The following is a 23060-nucleotide window of genomic DNA, read 5'->3' as shown; positions in this document are numbered from 1 at the left end:
AACACACACACCCACACACACACACACACACACACACACACACACACACACACGAGCTGGGCTTACACCGCTAGGGTAAGGATGTGGGGGCAGGGGGACAGGTGAGACATCACCCTTAAACAAAGGCAATGAGGAAACTCACATGCCTATATGCTTGTATTGATTAAATGAAAGAAGCTCCCCAAGAATTTAAACTCTAAAATGGAATCTGCATAGATTTGCTGCAGACTTCTCCAGAAATTCACATTCCGAATGTGGACCAAAAAAAAAAAAAAATTCTCAAGCAGAGAAAATGATCCTGGGTTGATATTGCCACCTGGTGGCTAACAGAAGCAATTGCAAACCTCCCTTGAAAGAACTCAAGATTTTAAGATTCCCCTGATAATAAGATGCATGCTGATTTTAGAGATGTTAAGGTGCACATTTTAAGGAAAATTGTGCAATTTATTAAGAACATATATATTAGAATTTTAAAAATACATATAATATTTATGATTCTAAAGCTTCTTCTCTTCCCACTTCCCTACCCTCCTCCTTGGGTACAAGTCTGGATCATAAAAGTATGTTTTCTGAATGGAAAAACAGAAATGGAAATAATTGTTCCCTTGCAGTCTTTGTGGGAAAGGGCTTTATTCTGTTTGAACAATAAGAAGACACATTAATAAGGGAACCCTTTCCACCTTTATGAGTGAATTCGAGAACAATGAAATGTTCAAACACTAAAATGAATGAAGCTCCATTGAAATATATATAAATATTATTCAGACATTCCCTGGTCAGTTTGCCTATAACACTTGACATATCTATCCACAGCATTATGTGAAACAGGACTTTTATATACTTCATGGTATTACATAAATACTTGTTGAATGAAAAAGGAAATGAATAAAGACTCAGTTTAAGAAGGTTAGGGAAGACTGCCTCACCCCCTATAGCTGTTATCAGGATATTTTTTGTAAATTCTAAGCGCCAAAAGGCATGGGTCAATTTTGATCTGACTCTTTTCAGTGGAGTTTCAGGGGAGAATAAAGTTCGGTATACTCCCTGTCATGGAATTTCAAAGGTGGTTCACTTCCTGCTCCCTCACAGGAGTCTTTTGAGTTAAGCTTCAGAACAGTGTGCTCATGACTCATGTGGCTTAGCCAACACAGCTTTCCTTCCCTAGTCCTTGGATTCTTATCTGTGAAATGAGGACATTGGACCTTTTCAGCAGTTAATGCTATGAATCTATGAATTTCCTATGACCATAGTGGCCATATGTCCTGGTTTGCAGGGGGACAGTAGTAGATGCCTATTTTTACAATATGAAATTAGTATCACCTCCTTTCACCCTCAAAAATCACCCGGTGTGGATGATACATAACAAGTCATGCAACCCAAGGCTTGGGCCTCAGCCAGGTTAGAATTGGCGACTCAACATCTTCCTTCACTACCCAGCCAACCCATCAGGACTTTCTAAGCAGACCTCTGGATAAGGGAGAGGGGACCCATTCCAGTTGCCAAAGACCCTCTTCAGCTCCTCCCAAATTTCACAGATGAATCCTTTGCACTTCTTTAGACAGGCTAAAAATTTCCTAAGTAGGTTTACAGATCTCATGAGCAATCAAAAATCAGAACTATGGTAAAGAGATGTAGAAAACATAATGTGTTTGTCAGAAGCTATAATCATATTGGATATTTTCTTACTAAAGAAGAATGGATTTTCACTTATAAAAGTTTATACTAAGTATAAGGCCAAAAGAAAAAAAAATGAAATCTCTTCAGATCTTTCAACCCAGGGTAACCACTGTTACCATTTTGGCATCTGTCATTCTGGTCTTACATGAGTGTGAATCTACAGACTTAGGTACACAATGTATTAATCCATTTTCATGCTGCTGATACAGGCATACCTAAGACTTGGCAATTTACAAAAGAAAGAGGTTTATTGGACTTACAGATCTACATGGCTGGGAAGGCCTCACAATCATGGTGGAAGACAAAGAAGAAGCAAGTTACATCTTACATGGCTGGCAGGAGGAAGAGAGAGAGAGCTTGTTCAGGGAAACTCCCATTTTTAAAACCATCAGATCTTGTGAGACCCAGTCACTATCATGAGAACGGCATGGGAAAGATCCACTCCCATGATTCAGTCACCTCCTACTGGGTCCCTCTCACAACATGCAGAAACTATGGGAGCTACAAGATGAGATTTGGGTGGGGACACAGAGCATATCAGCAACTTTTACAAAAACAGATCACTGTATGCACAGGGCTTCGTAACATAGTGTTAAACGTGCTTTGCTTTAGCTTTTTCCCCCATTACTAAACATTCCATTACACAATAATTTTAGTATTTACATACTATCTCATTGCACGTTTTAACCATTTCAGGCTTTTTTAAAAAAGTTTTTCACTATTATAAATTACAAATAAGGTTGCAATGACTATTCTCATAGTTAAATTATGCATTTTTGCTTATTTATTTTTTAGGATAAAATCCTAGGGATGAGTAAAAGAGAAACCACATTTAAAAGTACTTGATAATCATTTTGAAATTGCCCTCAAAAATTGTGCTTATACTTTTTAAAAATTGCCAATTTGATAAGAAGTCAAAAGCAGCACCTGCCTGGCATTTGTGTTTATTTTTAAAACTATCATTGCCGTTGAAGGTTTGTCAGTACATGTTTTGGCCCTTATATTTCTCCTTTTGTGATTTGCACATTTCTAGTACCTTAGTGTTATAATTTACACATTTGTCTTCTTCACTGCTCATCTTTCACTGCAGTACTCACCTTTGTCTTACTAATTTGTGAGACTTCTTTACACACTGAGGAGCTTAACCTTTTTGTGGGATCACTTATCTAGGGCCCTTCCATTTTCAGAGTGCTTACAAGAAAGTGATGTTTCTCAGCCTCTGGTCCTCACTTCTCTTCTGGAGCAAGGCTCTGAATGGAGCTTAGGATAGGGAAATCAATTAATTACAATTACTTATGGATGTTTCCAAGCCAGAGTAGCAAACCCAAAACCTTTAGCATCTTAGGAACACTTAATAACATAGGAACACTTATTTGGAATAATTTAATTAAGCTAAGTGTTCCAAAAACAATATTATCACCTTAGAATAAGGTGACTTCCTCATCTTGAGTAAAGATTAAGGTATGTTTAGTATATACTTCAAAAACAATTGGGAATTTTTGCTTTGGATGTGGGCATTTTTGTGGGTAAAATGTTATAATCAAGCCATATTAAGGAAGATTAAAATTCCTTCCTTCTTTTAGTGCTGATATTTTTCCTCTTAATTCTTAATTGCTTTTAGAAAAGGCCTCCTTTGTCCTTGTGACAAATGTATGTACTAAAACTCTCTTTGTCCAAGGCTAACAGTTTCAAACTTAAGAATCACCTGAGGATCTTGTTTGAAACGCGGGTACTATACCACCACTCTGCTCCCAAGATTCTGATTTTGCAAGAAGACCTGCATTTTGCTAAACACTCTTTTTGGGGTTTTGTTATTCTAGGTTGCTGGCCTGCAGGTCACTTGCCCCATGTCTTCAGAGATCAGCTTACATCATAAAGCCCCCAAGTCCTCACTCAAGGGTAGTGTGGCTTTTAACAAATCTAGAGAAGATGTCTCCATGAGGCATCTCCATTACTCATTAGCCATGAGGCTAATAAGGACCACAGTCTTTGGGATCAAACAGATCTCAGTTCAAGTCTCACTTTGGAAATAGAGGTGGGCATAAAAGACAGTTGATTAGTTTTCCAATTAATAATGGGTAATGGCAAGTTGTTATCTTTCTGTTACCCAGATGGACACCCACATACACATATAAAATCCTCATTTTGCTCGCCAGTATTTAGTCTTTGTTGAAAGACAGAGGAAAGAACATAGACTGGATTCCTGACTTGAACCCAATTCCAGCCAGTTACTGGTTAGGTGATACAAAGCAAGGGGCTTGGTCTCATTGAAATGAGTATGATTGTCTGCCCTTAGGGGTTGTTGTGAAAATTAAATGGCACAATATTCATATAACAGAAGTTTGGATAAATGCAATAGTCTTTCTTTTCCCTTGTCCTTCTAATTAATCCACTGCCAATCCGAACCTGCACAAGGCTAAACCCTCTGTAAGATTTATCTTAGAGCTTTTCCTTAAAAAATGAAACAAAAATGCGACTTCATTGAAAATGGTGGGAAGGGCCAATCTTAATGTGTCTGTGTCTCAGGATACCAGGGTTCTAACCTTCATTAATCTAAGCAAGTACAGCTTTCTAGTTCATTGGAAGAAGTGGTTCCAGCAATCTCCCAGGATCACTGGAGCACAAGCAGTGACCACCTTGGCCTCTGAGATATGTTCAAATTTGTAGGTGTCATTCACTTGTCTTTTCTCTAAATGATTTGATTATTCCAACATCCTTCTTATCACTATCTTCTAAATAAGATGAGAAAGATTGTTTCTGTCTTCAAGGATGATTGGTGTTTGATCATTATCAAAGACCGTGCTTTTCTTCCTGTGAGGACAAGCCAGCCAAAGTAGATATTTCAGGCAGGGGTTTCTTTATGCTCCTGCAAAGATTGTCCTTCCATCCTCACTTCTTGTGGTTCCCAGGGAGTCCATCAGGCGTGGCTCAGATAATTCACTCTAGTGATTCTTGGAAGTGCATCCAGCAGAACTCAGAGCATATTTATGCTATTGATTCTTGGGAAGTTCATCAGGAACAGCTCAGAGCATGTAGTCTGCTTGGTTTGCATTCTGTTTGTGTCCACTCCATTGGGCATCTCATACTAAGATACTATAGGAAGGCATAAAGCCTCACAGCTTCTGTGCCCTGGGAACTTACACTCTGGCTTGTGATCTGGGAACTTCTCATCCTAAAAGTGGGCATGATAATGGCCACTTTGCAAGGTGGTGCAGATGAAATGCAGATAATATGTAAGTGTCTTGGAGGCTGCAATGAATTGCAACTGAGGCAGGAATGTGACAAGTAAACTGATATTTGTTGAACACTTACTACCACATCAGGCCCTATCATGACTATTTTAAGTGTTTTACCTCATTTTACTTAAGTGTCACAACATCCTTTAGGTAGGTACTGATTATACTATTTGACAGGCAAGGGAGTCTCAGAGAGTTTGAGTAGTTTTTCCAAGGACCACAGCAATAGAAGGCAGCAGAGTGGGGATTCAAATAGAGTTCATTGGCTCTCCCAAGCTATTCTACCAATTCTGCCACACCTTGAAAAATCCTCTAAGTGCCATATTTTCATAGTTTGAAATTCGTGAAGGATGCAGCCAGTGGGTTGCAAGGGAGGAGTTATACAGTAATGCATATAGCAAATATACCTTAGAGGTAAAAACTAAAACAAAGTTAAAACCATGAACATTTCTTTTATCCTCTATTCATGCCCCCATCCCCTGACACACACACACACACACACACACACACAAACAAACATGCACATATTTATACATTCATAGGCATACACATTTACAAACAATCCACCTCATGTTTCTGGCAACAGACAGAATCTTGATAAAGGTGGCCTGAAAACGAAGGCAACTCTATCACCCTAGCTATCCATGAACGTGTAAGAATCAAATAAGTGAATACATAAACATACTTTTTCTCTTAGGCCAGTGGGAGAAGGAGTGATGAGTCTCCAAACCACCCTTGAACTGTCTATCCCAAAAAGGCTGATCAGTTTGAGCAATCAAGGAGGTAGTTTTGGGACAAGATGGTTCAAGAGAAGACAAAGCCAGAGACAGCCTCCTAGAAAGATGAAACCTGGCTAGGAGTGGTGGCTCATGCCTTTAATCCTAGCACTTTGGGAGGCTGTGGCAGGCGGATTACTTGAGGTCAGGAATTCGAGACCAGCCTGGCCAATATGACAAAACCCTGCCTCTACTAAAAATATAAAAATTAGCTGGGTGTGGTGGCATGCACCTGTAATTCCAGCTACTCAGGAGGCTAAGGCACAAGAATCACTTGAACTTGGGAGACAGAGATTGCAGTGAGCCGAGATGGCACCATTGCACTCCAGCCTGGGTGACAGAGTGAGACTCCATCTCAAAAAGAAAAAAAAAAAGAAAAAAAGATCAAATGCACATTAAACAAAACTAAAGTTGAATGAGTTTCAGTTTTTACACACAAGCTTTTGCCAGTTTTATATTATGATAACTATTATAAATAGTGCTTACTATGAACCAAGTTCTGTGCTGAGTATTTTCAAAAACATTCATTTAATGTTACTTCTTTTTTTGGTTAGCAGCCATGTAAGACCAAGGATTTGCCACACAAAGAGAATCTTTAGATAATTATTTGGCTGAGTTCAATTGGTTCTTAGCTATGTCCAGAATGTCTCTCAATTTTTTTTCTGTCATTGATAAAGAAAATCAAAGTTAAATGGAGGCTTTAAAAATTTCAAGAAAAATGTATCATAAACTCTAAAATGTTTCTTACTTCATCCCATCAACTTTTACTGGAGTTATAATGATTAGAATAAAATAATAAAGGAGAAATCTGGGCAAAGAAAAGAAGGCTAAGCAGATGAATGAATTTTCTGATGGGTTAGGATACTGGAATCTACAATTAGGTAATGAGCAAAATGTACATTTCTGTCTTGGAGACATTCAAAATTTGTTGAACCACTCCATGTCTTATTTAGATGAGCAGGAAGGGGAACACAGAGCGTGAAAGGTCCCAGGTTTTCTCTTTCATTTTTCTAAATCACATGTATACTAATCACTTTCTTGATTTTATTATTAACATAATTTTAAAATATTTATTCTGTCATAGCATCAGGCTGCTCTTGAGTTTTTACTACTCTAGTAAGCCCCAAAACAGTATGAACATCTTGGCCTCCTTCTTCAGGCATGAAAGACGGGTTTCAAAGAGGCTTGGGGAAGAAATCTATCCCTTAGTCAGAGAGCAGCCTTGTAAGGCTCCTTTATTGTCTCGATATTACCTTGCAAAATTACAGCTGTTTCTACCACCCTCTAGGTAATCAAATGATATCAAGTGCCATTTTGTATGTATTTTTTAATCAGACCAATTAGCCAGCCACAGTCCCATAAAGCCAGCATTTTCAGAGTCAGAAGTGCCCATTTCACCTATAATAGCATAATATAGAATTATAGAATTATGAGGCCATTGACCTGGTCACTGAAGCAATTTTAATGCTTCATGTATAGACATCATTATTATCTACAACCAGGGATTTCTAGGTAAAGAATATAGGAATAGTTACCACTTTGTTGGCTTCTCCATGGATGGGGGCTGGGGTGGGGGGCTAGACCACCCAAGAAAGGAAGAATTCTTCCTCCCAAGGATGGAAGATTTTGGGGAGGGTGAGCTGGAAGAATGGTGGTTTGGAAGGTTTTTAAAAGTTCTTCTTGAAATTCTCATGCGCCCAGTCTAACCCCACTACCAAGGAAGAGCATAACATTAGAAAATGTATTAGCACCCTAGGGTCTTCTGCCACCCCTGGGCAGGTGTCCCCCCAGCCTTGCACTTCTGAAGCCATCAATCTTAAATACATGTTAGCATGTTTCCTTGTGAGTCAACAACACTTGATTAAATCCACCTTTGTCCAAAGGTCAATTTACTTGGGAAGAAGTATGTCAGTGAGAGATTCTGCACACCCACCTGTCACTCATAGAATTGCTCCTAATAACGATGTTAGCAGAGTAGGCTATAGAGAAGATGGCCTATTTCAGAATTTAAAAATTATTGAAAATTAATCTCATTGCAATTATGCCTTTTATCCAAATGGTCTATTTTAAGCATGCTCTAGGCTACTGCCATGCTACAAAATGCACGAATTTAACAACAGAACGCTGGTGAAATTTCTTCATCCACTAATGCAAAATGAACAGATTATCCCAGTTGAGAATTTTCTTTAACAAATGTTTTAATATATACTAATAAAAGATGTGCTAGAAATTTTTTTCTTCAAACTAAGTTTATCCAAAGATGAAATGGGTTCCCAAGCAAGGAGTTGATTTCCCCCAACACTGGAAATATTCAAGCAGGAGTTAACGGCTCATACCTGAGAGATATTACTGAGTTAAACTGGCATTAGTAAAGGTTGGACCAAGATGACAAGTACAATTCACTCCACCTAGAAGATTCTGTAATCTCACCCATTATACAATCTTGGGTAAAAAGACAGGCTACAGTTACAGTTTAGACAATTAACTAGATCATTGTTTTAGTTAGAGGCATCTTCTACATCTTGTAGAAATGTAAGAATTTTTCAGTGCCTTTTAGCTTATAGTCAAAATAGAGTATCTAGGAAACCACTGTGATTTTCCTCCCCCTCACCTAGGCAGAGTTTTTAGGACTCTCCCAGGCAAGAAAATATGCAAGACTAGAAGCTCTATCACATCTGTAAGCAAATTTCCCTGATCATCTCTCTGTGGATAAGGAATCTGAAATGGATTTTTTTGGCATGTGATTGGACTTGGGTTTCCCAGCTTTTATTGGCAGATCTAAAAAGCCCATTGACCTTCATGACTCTGATTTCATTTCTGAATATGACTTTCAAGAGAATTCACAGCCAGAATCCCCAGACATGAACAAAATAAAACACAAATTTATCCTGCTCCCCTTCCTTGGAAGTAACAAGTCTCAACTTCAATCAAACCAAATAGAAATTTTCATTTTTGAAACAATTTCCTTATCATTTGAAGATTGTAGTCTGTCTTCTTCTGTTGCATTTAAATAAAATCTACTGTCTTTTATTTTCTTCCCTATTGTCAGTTCACCCATCCTGGCCTAAAAAGGGGACTCATTATTTTGCATTGCATTGTGCTGGATCCATTCATCAATCCTCCAAGGTGGAGAATCCACTCATCAATTAAAATATAGTAGTGGCATTTTATTAAACTAATTCTTAGGCTGTTTCTAATGCCCATTCTTTACCTGTTTGTTTCACTTTCTTTCTAACCAAGATTTACATAGGCTCAAATTTTTAACACATTCCCTTTCTTTGTATCATTAAATTACATCACTGAAATATACCAAAGAAACCTGATCATGCACCTATGAACAAGATTGCCTTACTCTGAAAATAGCAAGGTAGAGCAGCCAGTGAGACCCTGCACTCTAGAACAAAACTCTGAATTCTCTATGTGCAATCTCAGTTATTCAAATCCTCAGTTTCTTTATCTACAAAATGAGGATATGATAAACAAGACCTTCCTCAAGTGTCGTAATAATTAAATGAGAACATTCATGTAACGTGTGTAGCACAGCACCAGCCTTGCACTAGGTATTAGTCATTATTATTCAAATTTCTTACTCGAGATTTTCGACCTTTTTCTGAATCAACCAAGACGCTACATGTTGAGAAATAATAATATTCCAAATTCTAATCTAAGATCTTCAAGGAAGTATTTGTAATTTGTTCCAAGTGTCTGAATTTTGCCACCAACAACTGACTATAACAAGCTCTTTTACATATCTGATCCTCAAGCTTCTTATCTGAAACATATATATCTTATCTTCTTATATGAAATGTGTGTGTGTGCATGCACGTGTGTGTGTGTGTGTGTGTGTGTGATTGCCAAGTTCTCTTGTAAATAAAGGGCTCAGTAAATTATAAGGGTTCACAAGTCATTTCCAAGAACACTTTTCCTAAGGATCCCAGAAAAGTTAAGAATTCTACTCAGTGGTGGGTAATCTTTCAAGAAGCAAGGTGAAGAATGAGGTCAGGGTCTTCTCCCAAGTCAAAACACCACACATGAGATTACAATTTCTTTAGAAGACTCCTTTAAAACATGGTAGACCAATCAGTCAACAAAATTTTTGGGGTCACCACTGAGTGCAAGGTACAATTCTGTACAGAGGAATAGAAGACAACATTCTGCAAGGCAACACCATTGAAAAGGCAAGCTTCACACAGATCAAAGTACAGAAATGAAATAAGTATGATTAATTGGTTGACAGTAGGAAACATTTATATAGCGTTATCACGTAAAAGGCACTGTTCTAAGCACTTTGTATATATTACTTCATTTCATCCTCCCCGTAACCTTTATAATTCCTATTATTTTATCCATTTTCTAGTTAAGAAAACTGAGACATAGAAAACTTAATGATGTTGTGCAAGGATGCATAGGTGTTAGAGCTGGGATCCAAATCTGATTAATCTAGCTCTTCATTAGTTCATGCTCACAACTGAGATATAAAAGGATAAGAGGGGCCAGGTGAGGACAGAACAGGGATGAGACGAGGAGTGCCTAACTTTGATAGGCATAAGCACATGACTAACTTAATAAAGCTATGAGCTAGAGTGTTCAGACCTTTACCAGTCAAGAGGAAGTGAAATGAATCACTGCTCAATCTCAGCACTCTATCATTCTGAGCCAATTAGGAATTTTCTTGTTGAAGTCCTGCTCTCCTTGTATTTCCAAAGTAACAATGCACCACATGCTGAAACCCAGTATTTTATATTTGGTGGACGTCAACTTCACAAGTATTATAAGATTCTTCTTTAATGCAGCTATGCTATGCTGGTTCAAACAGAAAAATAATAGAATGCTTCAGCATTGCCAAACTTATGAACTATATTAATGTTCCCATTTGACAGATAAGAAAAGTGAGGTTCAAAGAAATTAGCTTCGCCCACAATAAAATAGTGACAGATCTAAAATCAAAGTGAGTCTTTATACTTTGTCTCCACCCAATTTGCCATCTGAAGAAAATGGAAAACATAATATCTTATGCAACTTTAGTCTGGACAAATGATGATTACGTCACATTTTTTAAGTCATCAGTAAAAAACATTTATGAAAGGAGTTACAGAGACTTATGCTTGGGATCTATAAAAAGGATCTTTTCATAGGATCAAGGGCCAATAATGGAAAGGAAGCCTTTGCAAAGGAATGAACTCTCAGGGTCAGGCTCTCAGAGTGTTCAAGTTGACGGTGTTTAGAACCCTGAGATGCCCTGCTCAGGATCAGAGAAATGAAACTCACTCTCCCAGATAAAGCAGAGAAGGTCATCAGATGAAAATTAACAGACATTTGAGTTGACATCAAGAATCTTAGGAGAAGGATTTCTGAATTGGGAAGGCAATTTTCAATTACAACTCCAAGATGCTGTGATGATGGTAGTGGTGATGACAGGTGGTGATGATAATGATGATGGATGATATAAAAGAAGAAAAGGAGGAATTTTAGTGTACTGATTACATTAAAATTATTATTGCTGTTTTTAAAATTTCATTATCAAATCTATGCAACCAGGCTGGTTTAAAATTAATCAGCCAACAAAGAATAATTAGATCCTCTGTAATTGGTTGTTAGAAGGAATTCAGACATTTATCTTTCTTTGAATTAACTGCTTTGTGGCTAATTCATTTGCAAGATGCTTTGTGTAGGCCTCTATGATTGTGATCTGTTCTTGGGTAGCACTATTAGTAACTATTAATCATATGAGTTTTCTCTGGTTTTATCAGGATTGAGGATGGCTTAGAGTGATTCTTCAGAGCCATGTTCCTGGTTCCCCTCCATATAACAAGCAGGTTGTCAGCAAGTGGACAGAGGCCTCAATACTGAAGAGTAGAAAAAGCATTGCCCTGCAAAAGCAATAAATGTGCAGTCTCTGAGCAGCACTGTTTCACCTAGAGAGCTCACCAACTATAGGATATTCTCCAAACCTTAGCTATAACACTGAGAAGCAGGGTTCAGTCTAAAACCCAGATCACACCAAGAAGTCAGAAGAGAACAAAAATCATGTAACTCTTGATTTCAAACACCATACCAACAACAGATTGGACTGATTGTATTATTTCTTGACCTGACTGAAACCCTACCTTAGTATTGTGGACATAGAGCCTAAGATGTTGTGAGGCCTCTATTTGCCAGCTTTCTGTATGAAGTAACCATGAAATGCAAAGCAGGAGTTCCAAAGTTCCAAAGTGAGCCTTAGCTTTCTGTCCACCGAAAATAAAATAACCTGCCTGCTACTAAACCCCTCTGTCTTCAAGGTCAAATTTGGGGTTTGGTTCAGGCTAATTCAAAGGCTCTACAACTGAAAAAGTTTTAAAAATCGTCCTGCCTTCTGGAAGAAGTAGATATTCCCCAGCTTAGTAACTCCAAGATGGTTCAAGAGACTAGGCAGAAGTAAGGCAAATACACATTGAGTGCTGACCTTCTAGAAGCTTTTAAAGCTAGGCAATGAAATTACTGAGTACTCTGGATAATCAAAATAAAGTTACCACCATTCCCTAGGGCTGCCTTGAGCAGACACAGAAGGGCATCAAGCATATTGGTCTATTAGTCTTGGTTTCTCTTCTGTGAAATGAAAGGGCTATACTAGCTGGAGATCTTTTTGGCTATTTTCTATTTTAAGAGCCTGAGAATTTATTTTTAATTAAAAAAAAGAGGCAGAGAGATTTCCTGGTAAAACATTTCCCTGTGCTCCCAAACGTAACACGAAACAGAGCAAGATCCTTAAATGACTTAAGTTTACTCATGAAGAAAGTCAATGTGAATTTGATTTGCTGCATATATGGATGTGTGCTCTTCTGTTCTGTTAAAATAATGTTAGTTCAGAGGGAGGGGAAGAACTGGATAAGTTCATGCAAAGTCTCCCTCCCATTGTATTTACTCCTGGGCTCTCAATGGAAAGTTGGCAGGAGGGTTGGGATAATGTTCTGTGAAGGTTTTATTAAGATATGAATTATTTTTATTTTTAAAAAATCTAATTGCCTTGTTTCTTCTTGATGTTTCCCTCAACCTCAAACACTGCTAAAACCGAATTCTTCCAAGACCCAACTCTGCTGCAAAGTAACTCATTCTCTCTTTTTTTTAATTACAGTATTCTCAAATGAGGGATGAAGTATTCAAGTCAAACTTGGTCTGTGCATTTATCGTTCTTCTATTTATCACGGCAATACAAAGTTTGCTTCCTTCTTCAAGGTAAATATGAAAGAACTAATTGATCTGGTAAAATATCTTCGTGAGATTCCTCACCTGGAGTCAGTCAGCTGACTTTTCAAAGGATCAGAATTTAAAATGACTGAGTCCAGAATCCATACCAAAATGTTTGACAGTATCAATGTCTATTCTGGTTGTCTTACTCTGCATAATAATCTCAAAACTCTTCCCAGACAATAATTTTTATACCAATTTTAATAAAAACAATCAAAATTAAAATTGGTCCCACTCTTACTTGACATGACACCCATGAATGCAGAAAATAAGTAGAAGAACTTCAATCACTATTTACTTACGCTTTTGTTAGTATAACTCGTTCACAGATACAGCATCATAGCTCCATGGGAATGAAAAATCAGCACTTTAACAATAATGCAAACACCTATTTAGTCACTGTTCTAAATACTTTACATACACAAACTTCTGGAAACCCCATAACAACCTCATGAGGTAGGTGCCATGATTATCTTCATTTTAAAGAGAAGGGAACTGAGGCTCATAATAGTGAAATAAATTGCCTAAGATCTCATGGTTCATAAGATCTCATAGTTATTGCCTAGATTCAACCCAGGAAGACAAGCTCTAAAGCCTGGGTTCTTAATCCTCTGCTAGGCACATATTGTCCAGTTTATAGATGCTCTAGCCAGGATTTGAACCAAGTTCTGGATTAGTCCAATAGCCATGCTTTTTTTTCTCCTCTAAACTATAAGTTACCTCCTGCCTCTTTTCTCAGCTAAATTGCCTTCTATCCATACTTAACATGAGTCTTCCCCCTTCACATGGTTAAAAATAATATCAACAAATATTTTTTAAATACTTAATATAGGAAAAAGAACATTCTAGCCCCTGAGGATAATATAGTTTTGGAAGAAGAGGTTCTGTACCCTCTAAGACATAATTTAGTGGATGACAAAGACATTAACAATGGCTCCCAGTTACTGAGCACTTATACATGCCAGCAAAGTACAACATCTTTTGCATGGATTGTCTCAAAAAGCCTGAAAAATAATTGATGAGTAAGGTGGCATTCAAATTGCCATTTGTAGATGAGGATTTATCCCAGGTCACACGTGTGTGTAACATCTGAGCTGAGATTTGAACCCAGAGACAAAATCTGTGCTTTTAATTACTAGACTGCTTTGCATCAAAATCAGTTATTCATTCTGACCACATCACTCAAGGAAAAGTTTGTAGAAAAGGTTTTGACTTGAGCAAAATGAGAGTGGAAAAAATAGGAGAGCATTCCATTTGGAAAACTGCTCTGGCAAAGGCATACAAGTGAGAAAGACCTTGTTTTGTAGAATAGTGAGTAAATGTGAGAGCCTATAGCAAAGGGTTTGTGCAAGAATAGAATAGACACTATTGCTGAAAAAGGAGGGAACCAGCAGAAGTTCAATGTTCATAACTATGTTAAAGACTTTGGAATCGATCCTGAGGGAAGGAAGGAGCCCCTGGAGATTTTTAGGAAGATTGTAGCGTGATACTGTGGAATAAAGATGTTCAAGTTAACTACTATGCAAAGGCAGGCCATGCTTGACCTTCCCCCTAATTATCAGGGGACATTAGAAAGAGAGAGGGGATTCTGGGAAGATGATGGCACAGATGGGGTGTGTGTGTGTGTGTGTGTGTGTGTGTGTGTGTGTGTGTGTGTGTGTGCATATATATATATATATATATTTGTACTTTAGGTTCTAGGGTACATGTGAAGATCATGAAGGACTGTTGCATAGGTACCTACATGGCAATATGGTTTGCTGCCTCCAACCCCCCATCACCTGTATCTGACATTTCTCCCCATGTTATCCCTTCCCAACATCCCTACCCCACTCTGTCCCTCCCCTAGTCCCCTGCAACAGACGCCAGTGTGTGATGCTCCCCTCTCTGTGTCCAGGTGTTCTCATTGTTCAACACTCGCCTATGACTGAGAACATGCAGTGTTTGATTTTCTGTTCTTGTGTCAGTTTGCTGAGAATGATGGTTTTCAGATTCATCCGTGTCCCTACAAAGGACACGAAATCATCGTTTTTATGGCTGCATAGTATTCTGTGGTGTATATGTGCCACATTTTCCTAGTCCAGTCTATCATCGATGGGCATTTGGGTTGGTTCCAGGTCTTTGCTCTTGTAAACAGTGCCACAATGAACATACATGTGCATGTGTCTTTATAATAGAATGATTTATAATCCTTTGGATACCCCAGTAATGGGATTGCTGGGTCAAATGGAATTTCTACTTCTAGATCCTTGAGAAATCACCACACTATCTTCCACAATGGTTGAACTAATTTACACTCCCACCAACAGTGTAAAAGTGTTCCTATTTCTCCACATCCTCTCCAGCATCTGTTGTCTACAGATTTGTAATGATCACCATTCTAACTGGTGTGAGATGGTATCTCAATGTGGTTTTGATTTATATTTCTCTAATAACCAGTGATGATGAACATTTTTTCATATGTTTGTTGGCCTCATATATGTCTTCTTTTGAAAAGTGTCTGTTCATATCCTTCACCCACTTTTGAATGGGTTTGTTTGTTTGTTCTTGTAAATCTGTTTTAGTTCTTTGTAGATTCTGGATATTAGCCCTTTGTCAGATGAGTAGATTGCAAAAATTTTTTCCCATTCTGTTGGTTGCCAGTTCACTTCTGTACAGCAAAAGAAAGCTCTGGAGTTTAATTAGGTCCCATTTGTCTATTTTGGCTTTTGTTGCTAACGCTTTTGGTGTTTTAGTCATGAAGCCCTTGCCTATGCCTATGTCCTGAATGGTTTTGCCTAGGTTTTCTTCTAGAGTTTTTATGGTATTAGGTCTTATGTTTAAGTCTTTAATCCACCTAGAGTTAATTTTAGTGTAAGGTGTCAGGAAGGGGTCCAGTTTCTGCTTTCTGCACATGGCTAGCCAGTTTTCCCAACACCATTTATTAAACAGGGAATCCTTTCCCCATTGCTTTTTATGTCAGGTTTGTCAAAGATCAGATGGTTGTAGATGTGTGGCATTGCCTCTGAGGCCTCTGTTCTGTTCTATTGATTATATCTCTGTTTTGATAACAGTACCATGCTGTTTTGATTACTGTAGCCTTGTAGAATAGTTTGAAGTCAGGTAGCATGATGCCTCCAGCTTTGTTCTTTTTGCTTAGAATTGCCTTGGCTATGCAGGATTTCTTTTGGTTCCATATGAAGTTTAAGGTGTTTTTATCCAGTTCTGTGAAGAGGGTCATAGGTAGCTTGATGGGGATAGTGCTGAACCTATAAATTACTTTAGGCAGTATGGCCATTTTTATAATATTGATTCTTCCTAACCATGAGCATGGAATGTTTTTCCATCTGTTTATGTCCTCTCTTATTTCCTTAAGCAGTGTTTTGTAGTTCTGCTTGAAGGGGTGCTTTACATCCTTTGTTAGTTGTATTCCTAGGTATTTTATTCTCTTTGTAGCAATTGTGAGTGTCAGTTTGCTCTTGATTTGGCTCTCTTTTAGTCTGTTATTGGTGTATAGGAATGTTTGTGATTTCTGCACATTGATTTTATATCCTGAGACTTTGCTGAAGTTGCTTATCAGTTTAAGGAGATTCTGGGCTGAGATGATGGGGGTCTTCTAAATACACAATCATTTCATCTGCAAATAGAGACAATATGACTTCCTCCTTTCCTAATTGAATACCCTTTATTTCTTTTTCTTGCCTGATTGCTCTGACTAGAACTTCTAATACTATATTGAACAGGAGTGGTGAGAGAAGGCATCCTTGTCTAGTGCCAGATTTCAAAGGGAATGCTTCCAGTTTTTGCCCATTCAGTATGATATTGGCTGTGGGTTTGTCATAAATAGCTTTTATTATTTTGAGATACGTACCATCAATACCTAGTTTATTGAGCGTTTTTAGCATAAAGGGCTGTTGAATTTTGTCGAAGGCCTTCTCTGCATCAATTGAGATAATCATGTGGTTTTTGTCTTTGGTTCTCTTTATGTGGTGAATTACGTTTGTAGACTTGAGTACATTGAACCAGCTCTGCATCCCCAGGATGAAGACTATTTGATCATGATGGATAAGCTTTTTGATGTGCTGTTGCAATCAGTTTGCTAGTATTTTATTGAAGATTTTTGCATCTATGTTAATCATGGATATTGGCCTCAAGTTTTCTTTTTTTGTTGAGTCTCTGCTGGGTTTTGGTATCAGGATGATGTTGGTCTCATAAAAAGATTTGGGAAGGATTCCCTCCTTTTGGATTGTTTGAAAAAGTTTCAGAAGGAGTGGTACCAGCTCCTCTTTGTAGGTCTGGTAGAATTCGGCTGTGAACCCATCTGGACCAGGGCTTTTTTTTTTTTTTTTTTTGGTGGGTAGGCTATTAATTGCTGCCTCAACTTCAGCCCTTCTTATTGGTCTATTCAAGGTTTCAACTTCTTCCTAGTTTAGGCTTTGGAGGGCACAAGTATCCAGAAATTTATCCATTTCTTCCAGGCTTACTTGTTTATGTGCATAGAGTTGTTTGTAGTATTCTCTGATGGTAGTTTGTATTTCTGTGGAACAAGTGGTGATAACCCCTTTATTGTTTTTTATAGCATCTATTTGCTTCTTCTCTCTTTTCTTTTTTATTAATCTGGCTAGTGGTCTGTCTATTTTGTTGATATTTTCAAAAAACTGGCTCCTGGATTTATTAATTTTTTGAAGGGTTTTTTTGTATCTCTATCTCCAGTTCTGCTATGATCTTAGTTATTTCTTGTCTTCTGCTAGCTTTTGAGTTTTTTTTTATCTTGCTCCTCTAGCTCTTTCAATTTTGATGATAGGGTGTCGATTTTAGATCTTCCCTTAATTCTCATGTGGGCATTTATTGCTATAAATTTCCCTCTAGACACTGCTTTAAATGTGTCCCAGAGATTCTGGTACATTGCATATTTGTTCTCATTGGTTTTGAAGAACATCTTTATTTCTGCCTTCATTTCATTGTTTATCCAGTCAACATTCAAGAGCCATTTGTTCAGTTTCCATGAAGTTGCATGGTTTCTGAGTTAGTTTCTTAATCCTGAGTTCTGATTGCACTGTGGTCTGAGAGACTGTTTGTTATGATTTCCATTCTTTTGCATTTGCTGCAGAGTGATATACTTCCAATTATGTGGTCAATTTTAGAGTAGGTGTGATGTGCTGAGAAGAATATATATTCTGTGGATATGGGGTGGAGAGTTCTGTAGATGTCTATTAGGTTTGCCTGGTCCCAATCTGAGTTCAAGTCCTGGATGTCCTTGTTAATTTTCTGTCTTGTTGATCTGTCTAATATTGACAGTGGAGTGTTAAAATCTCCGACTATTAGTGTGTGGGAGTCTAAGTCTCTTCGTAGGTCATTAAGAACTTGCTTTATGTATTTGGGTGCTCTTGTATTGGGTGCATATATATTTAACATAGTTAGCTCTTCTTGTTGCATTGATCCTTTTACCATTATGTAATGCCCTTCTTTATCTCTTTTGATTTTTTGTTGGTTTAAAGTCTATTTTATCAGAGACTAGGATTGCAACTCCTGCTTTTTATTTTTTATTTATTTATTTATTTTTTGCTCTCAATTTGCTTGGTAAATCTTCCTCCATCCCTTTATTTTGAGTCTGTGTGTGTACTTGCATGTGAGATGGGTTTCCTGGATACAGCACACCAATGGGTTTTGACTTTTTATCCAATTTGCCAGTCTGTGTCTTTTGATTGGGGTATTTAGCCCATTTACATTTAAGGTTAATATTGTCATGTGTAAATTTGGTCTTGCCATTTTGATGGTAGCTGGTTGTTTTGCCCATTAGTTGACACAGTTTCTTCATTGCATCTATGGTCTTTATCATTTTGTATGCTTTTGGAGCGGCTGGTACTGGTTGTTCCTTTCTATGTTTAGTGCTTCTTTTAGGAGCTCATGTAAGGCAAGCCTGATGGTGATGAAATCTCTCAGCTATTGCTTGTTCTTAAAGGATTTTATTTCTCCTTCACTTATGAAGCTTAGTTTGGCTGGATATGCAATTCTAGGTTGAAAGTTCTTTTCTTTAAGGATGTTGAAATTTGGTTCCCACTCTCTTCTGGATTGTAGAGTTTCTGCCAAGAGATCCACGGTGAGTCTGATGGGCTTCCCTTTGTGGGTAACCCGACCTTTCTCTCTGGCTGCCCTTAGCATTTCTTCCTTCATTTCAACCCTGGTGAATCTGACGATTATGTGCCTTGGGGTTGCTTTTCTTGAGGAATATCTTTGTGGTGTTCTCTGCATTTCCTGGACTTGAATGTTGGCCTGCCTTGCTAGGTTGGGGAAGTTCTCCTGGATAATATCCTGAAGAGTGTTTTCCAGCTTGGATTTATTCTCTCCATCACATTCAGGTACACCTATCAAACATAGATTAGATCTTTTTACATAATCCCACATTTCTTAGAGGCTTTGTTCATTTCTTTTTATTCTTTTTTCTCTATTCTTGCCTTCTCATTTTACTGCATTGAGTTATTTTCAATCTCTGATATCCTTTCTTCTGTTTGGTCTATTCGGCTATTGAAACTTGTGTATGCTTCATGAAGTTCTTGTGTTATGTTTTCCAGCTCCATCAAGTCATTTATATTCTTCTCTAAGCTGTTTATTCTCATTAGCATTTCATCAAACCTTTTTTCAAGGTTTTTAGTTTCTTTGCATTGGGTTAGAACATGTTCTTTTAGCTCAGAGAAATTTGTTATTACCCACCTTCTGAAGCCTGTCTCTGTCAATTCATCAGACTCATTCTCCATCCAGCTTTGTTCCCTTGCTGGTGAGGAATTATGATCAATTGGAGGAGGAGAGGCATTCTAGTTTTTAGTGTTTTCATCCTTTTTGCACTGGCTTCTTCTAATCTTTGTGGATTTATCTACCTGTGATCTTCGTAGTTGGTGACTTTCAGATGGGGTCTCTGAGTGGACGTCCTTTTTGTTGATGTTGAAGTTATTTCTTTCTGTTTTTTAGTTTTCCTTCTAACAGTCAGGCCTCTCTACTTTAGGACTGCTGGAGGTCCACTACAGACCCTGGTTGCCTGGGGATCACCTGCAGTGGCTGCAGAACAGTAAGGGTTGCTGCCAGTTTCTTCTTCTGTTAACTTTGTCCCAGAAGGATACCCGCCAGATGTCAGCCTGAGCTCTCCTTTACAAGGTGTCTCTTTGGATATACAGGGGTCAGGGAGCTGCTTGAGGAGACAGTCTGTCCCTTATAGGAACTCATGTGCTGAGCTGGGAGCTCTGTTTTTCCATTCAGAGCTGCTGGGAAAGTATGTTTAAGTCTGCTGCAGCAGAACTCATAATCACCTCTTTTCCCAGGTGCTCTGCCCTGGGAAGGTGGGGCTTTATTTCTAAGTTCCTGACATGCTGATGCCTTTTCTCAGGGATGCCCTGTCCAGCAAGGAGGTAGACTAGTCACAGTCTGCCAGCAGAGGCATTGCTGAGCTTCCATGGGCTCTGCCCAACTGCAGTGTGAACTTCCTTGCAGTTTTGTTTACAGAGGTGTAGTTAGAACTGCCTCAGTAATGGCAGACTGCCTCAGTAGTGGTGGACTCCCTCGGTAATGGCGAACTGCCTTGGTAATTGCGGACTGCCTCAGTAGTGGTGGACTGCCTCAGTAATGGCAGACGCCCTTTCCCCCACAGAGCTAGACTATCCCAGGTCCAGCTGCATTTACTGCAAAACTCTCAATCTGGAGCGTTTCAGATTGCTGGTCTTTGTAGGGGTGGGATCTGCCGAGCCAGATCACCTGGCTCTCTGTTTCAGCCCCCTTTTTTTCAGTGGAATGGGCAGCTCTGTTTCCCAGACATTCCAGGTACCAGTTGAAATGGCCACCCAGATTTGTGTCAGTTTCACTGTGCCGGCTGAAACAGCCATGCTGGAAACTCGTGGCACTTTTCAGCCCAGGAATCTCCAGGTCTGTGGGCAGTAAAAACTCATTTGGAAATGTAGTGATCACTCACCCTCTGTGTTGTTCTCTCTGGAAACTGCACTCCAGAGCTATTCCTATTTGGCCGTCTTGGATCCCACAGATGGTATATTTCTTAATCTCTCAGTATTCTCACAAATCAGAACAACTAGATAGCAAAACCAAAATTCTTGTGGACTATACTTATAACCAAAAGGGGTGATTTAATAGATCCACATATTCCAAAATAGAAGTGGGTAGCAACAATCCACCAATAGCCCCAAAATGTGTGTGATATCAGTATTTGTATGGAAGAAAGCAGAAAGAAGTACTGGGCATGCCACACCTGGGAACAAAAGGATCTCAATATAGCCAACAGATATTCACTGAGAAGTGCTGTGAGCCAAACTAAGAAAGCAACTGAAAGTAGGAAGGAATTTCCTCAATCCAATAACAGTTTGAAAGGCCTGAAGAGCTGGAACCATCAAGACACTATGAGCTCATTAAACTGATCATCTAATCTCCCTCTCATGATAAAGCCTTGAGAGGAACTGTGAGTGAAATCAAAATCACTTATGATAAGGGCTATAGAAAAGAAGATAAAGCTCAGTTTAAAGTGGGAACAGATTCTAACTATCAAGTTTTGAAAGACTACATGAAAGCAAGCAAAGAGAAAGCTCTGAAAAGTTAAAAAAAAAACTATCCTGAATCATGCTCTTTCTAAAAGTTCAGGGAAATGTTTTACATAAAAATGAGCAACAAAATATATTGATGGCAATCCTATACTAAGCTATTATTAAAAAGTAGTGAATAACAAGTATAATTATCATCTTATTGTCATTGAAAGCACTCCAGAAAGACATGCCCACAAAATATATCAAAACTTTAACCTATTCTTTTATAAGGAGCTGAAGCACTTAATGTGGTTCAAGACATGAAATAGCAACCAAACCAAAATTAGAAAAACTTAGAAATTTGGAAAGAGAGCTCAGAAAATACAAATTTTAAAGAAGATATATTTCAGAAATGAAGACAGGAAAATATAATATAGAGCACATAAACACAGCAAAAAATGACTTAAGAGATATAGAAAGTGAAAGAAAGAACATCACTTTTTAAGTCATAAAGAAAATTTAAAAGATTGACAGAGCTTCTTCCTCACATCTTAACATCACACCAACAAGGACCCTGTATACTAACCATGTACAGTAACAGCTGAGAGAACTGCAAGACACTGATTGTTTCTAAGTGAGAGTATTTAGGGAAATCCACATTAAGCAGGAAAAACTAATATGCTAGAGGAATTTGAAGCTACTGGTACATACAACTGTAGCAAACCTTAAACATAGCTTAACTCCCAGCCAGAGAGATATAAATCCTCACAGAAAAGATCTATTTACTTCAGTTTCTATTACCTTATACAACATAAACAGTTTTCAAGAGAAAATTACAAGACATACCAAAAAAAAAAAAAGAAGAGACAAAGCAATAATCAGAATCAAACTCAGATATAACAGATGTTAAAATTATCAAGAATTTTAATAACTATTATTAATATATTAAAGGTTCTAATAGAAGAGGTAGACAACATGCAAGAAAAAATGGGCTATGTTAACAGAGATGGAAACTGAAAGAATCAAAGGAAATAAAAGGAAAGGACAAAAATTTAAAAACACTTAACAGAAATAATGAATGTCTTCAATGGGCTCATCAGTAGACTCAACAAAGCCAAGGAAATAATCAGTAAGCTTGAAGACAGGTCAACAGAAACTTTCATAACTGAAATGCAAAGAGAAAAGTGAATGAGGGTTGGGCAGGGGACACAGATGAAAGCATCCAAGAACTCTGGGACAATTTCAAAGGAAGAAATATATGCATAGATTACAAAAAGGAGAAGAAAGGAGAACTGAGCAAAATCAATATTTAAAGTAATAATGGCTAAGAATGTTCCAAAATTAATGACAGACAACAAACCACAGAATCACAGAACCACAGAACCTTAATGTTAAATATTTTGGTTAAATAAAAATAACCAAGCAGCATAAAAATAAAAAAAAGATTTATATTCAGATTGCAGAAAATGAAAAACAAAGGGAATATCTTAATGGGTACCACAGTAAAGGACATCACCTTACCGGAAGGAAGGACACTGCCTTACATACAGAGGAACAAGGATAAGAATTATATCATGCTTTTTGTCAGAAACCATGCAAGCAAGAAGAGCGTGGAGTCAAGTATTTAAAGTGTTGAAAGAAAAACCATC

At 38.0% G+C, this 23060-nt stretch overlaps 1 protein-coding gene across 2 annotated transcripts in view; it reads left to right on the top strand.

The window, feature by feature from the left end:
- Positions 1-23060, top strand: part of ADCY8 (adenylate cyclase 8) — a 250218-nt gene that overhangs the window by 153817 nt on the left and 73341 nt on the right. For both annotated transcript variants that reach the window (XM_021666890.2, XM_021666891.2), the window contains exon 9: positions 12804-12904. In XM_021666890.2, the coding sequence (XP_021522565.1) occupies positions 12804-12904 (101 nt within the window). The remainder of the gene's footprint in view (positions 1-12803; positions 12905-23060) is intronic.

The sequence above is a fragment of the Aotus nancymaae genome, unplaced genomic scaffold (genome assembly GCF_030222135.1).
Source record: "Aotus nancymaae isolate 86718 unplaced genomic scaffold, 86718_ANA_hifiasm-v0.15.2.pri h1tg000036l, whole genome shotgun sequence".
NCBI lineage: Eukaryota > Metazoa > Chordata > Mammalia > Primates > Aotidae > Aotus > Aotus nancymaae.
This window is presented reverse-complemented; position numbering and strand designations above follow the sequence as displayed.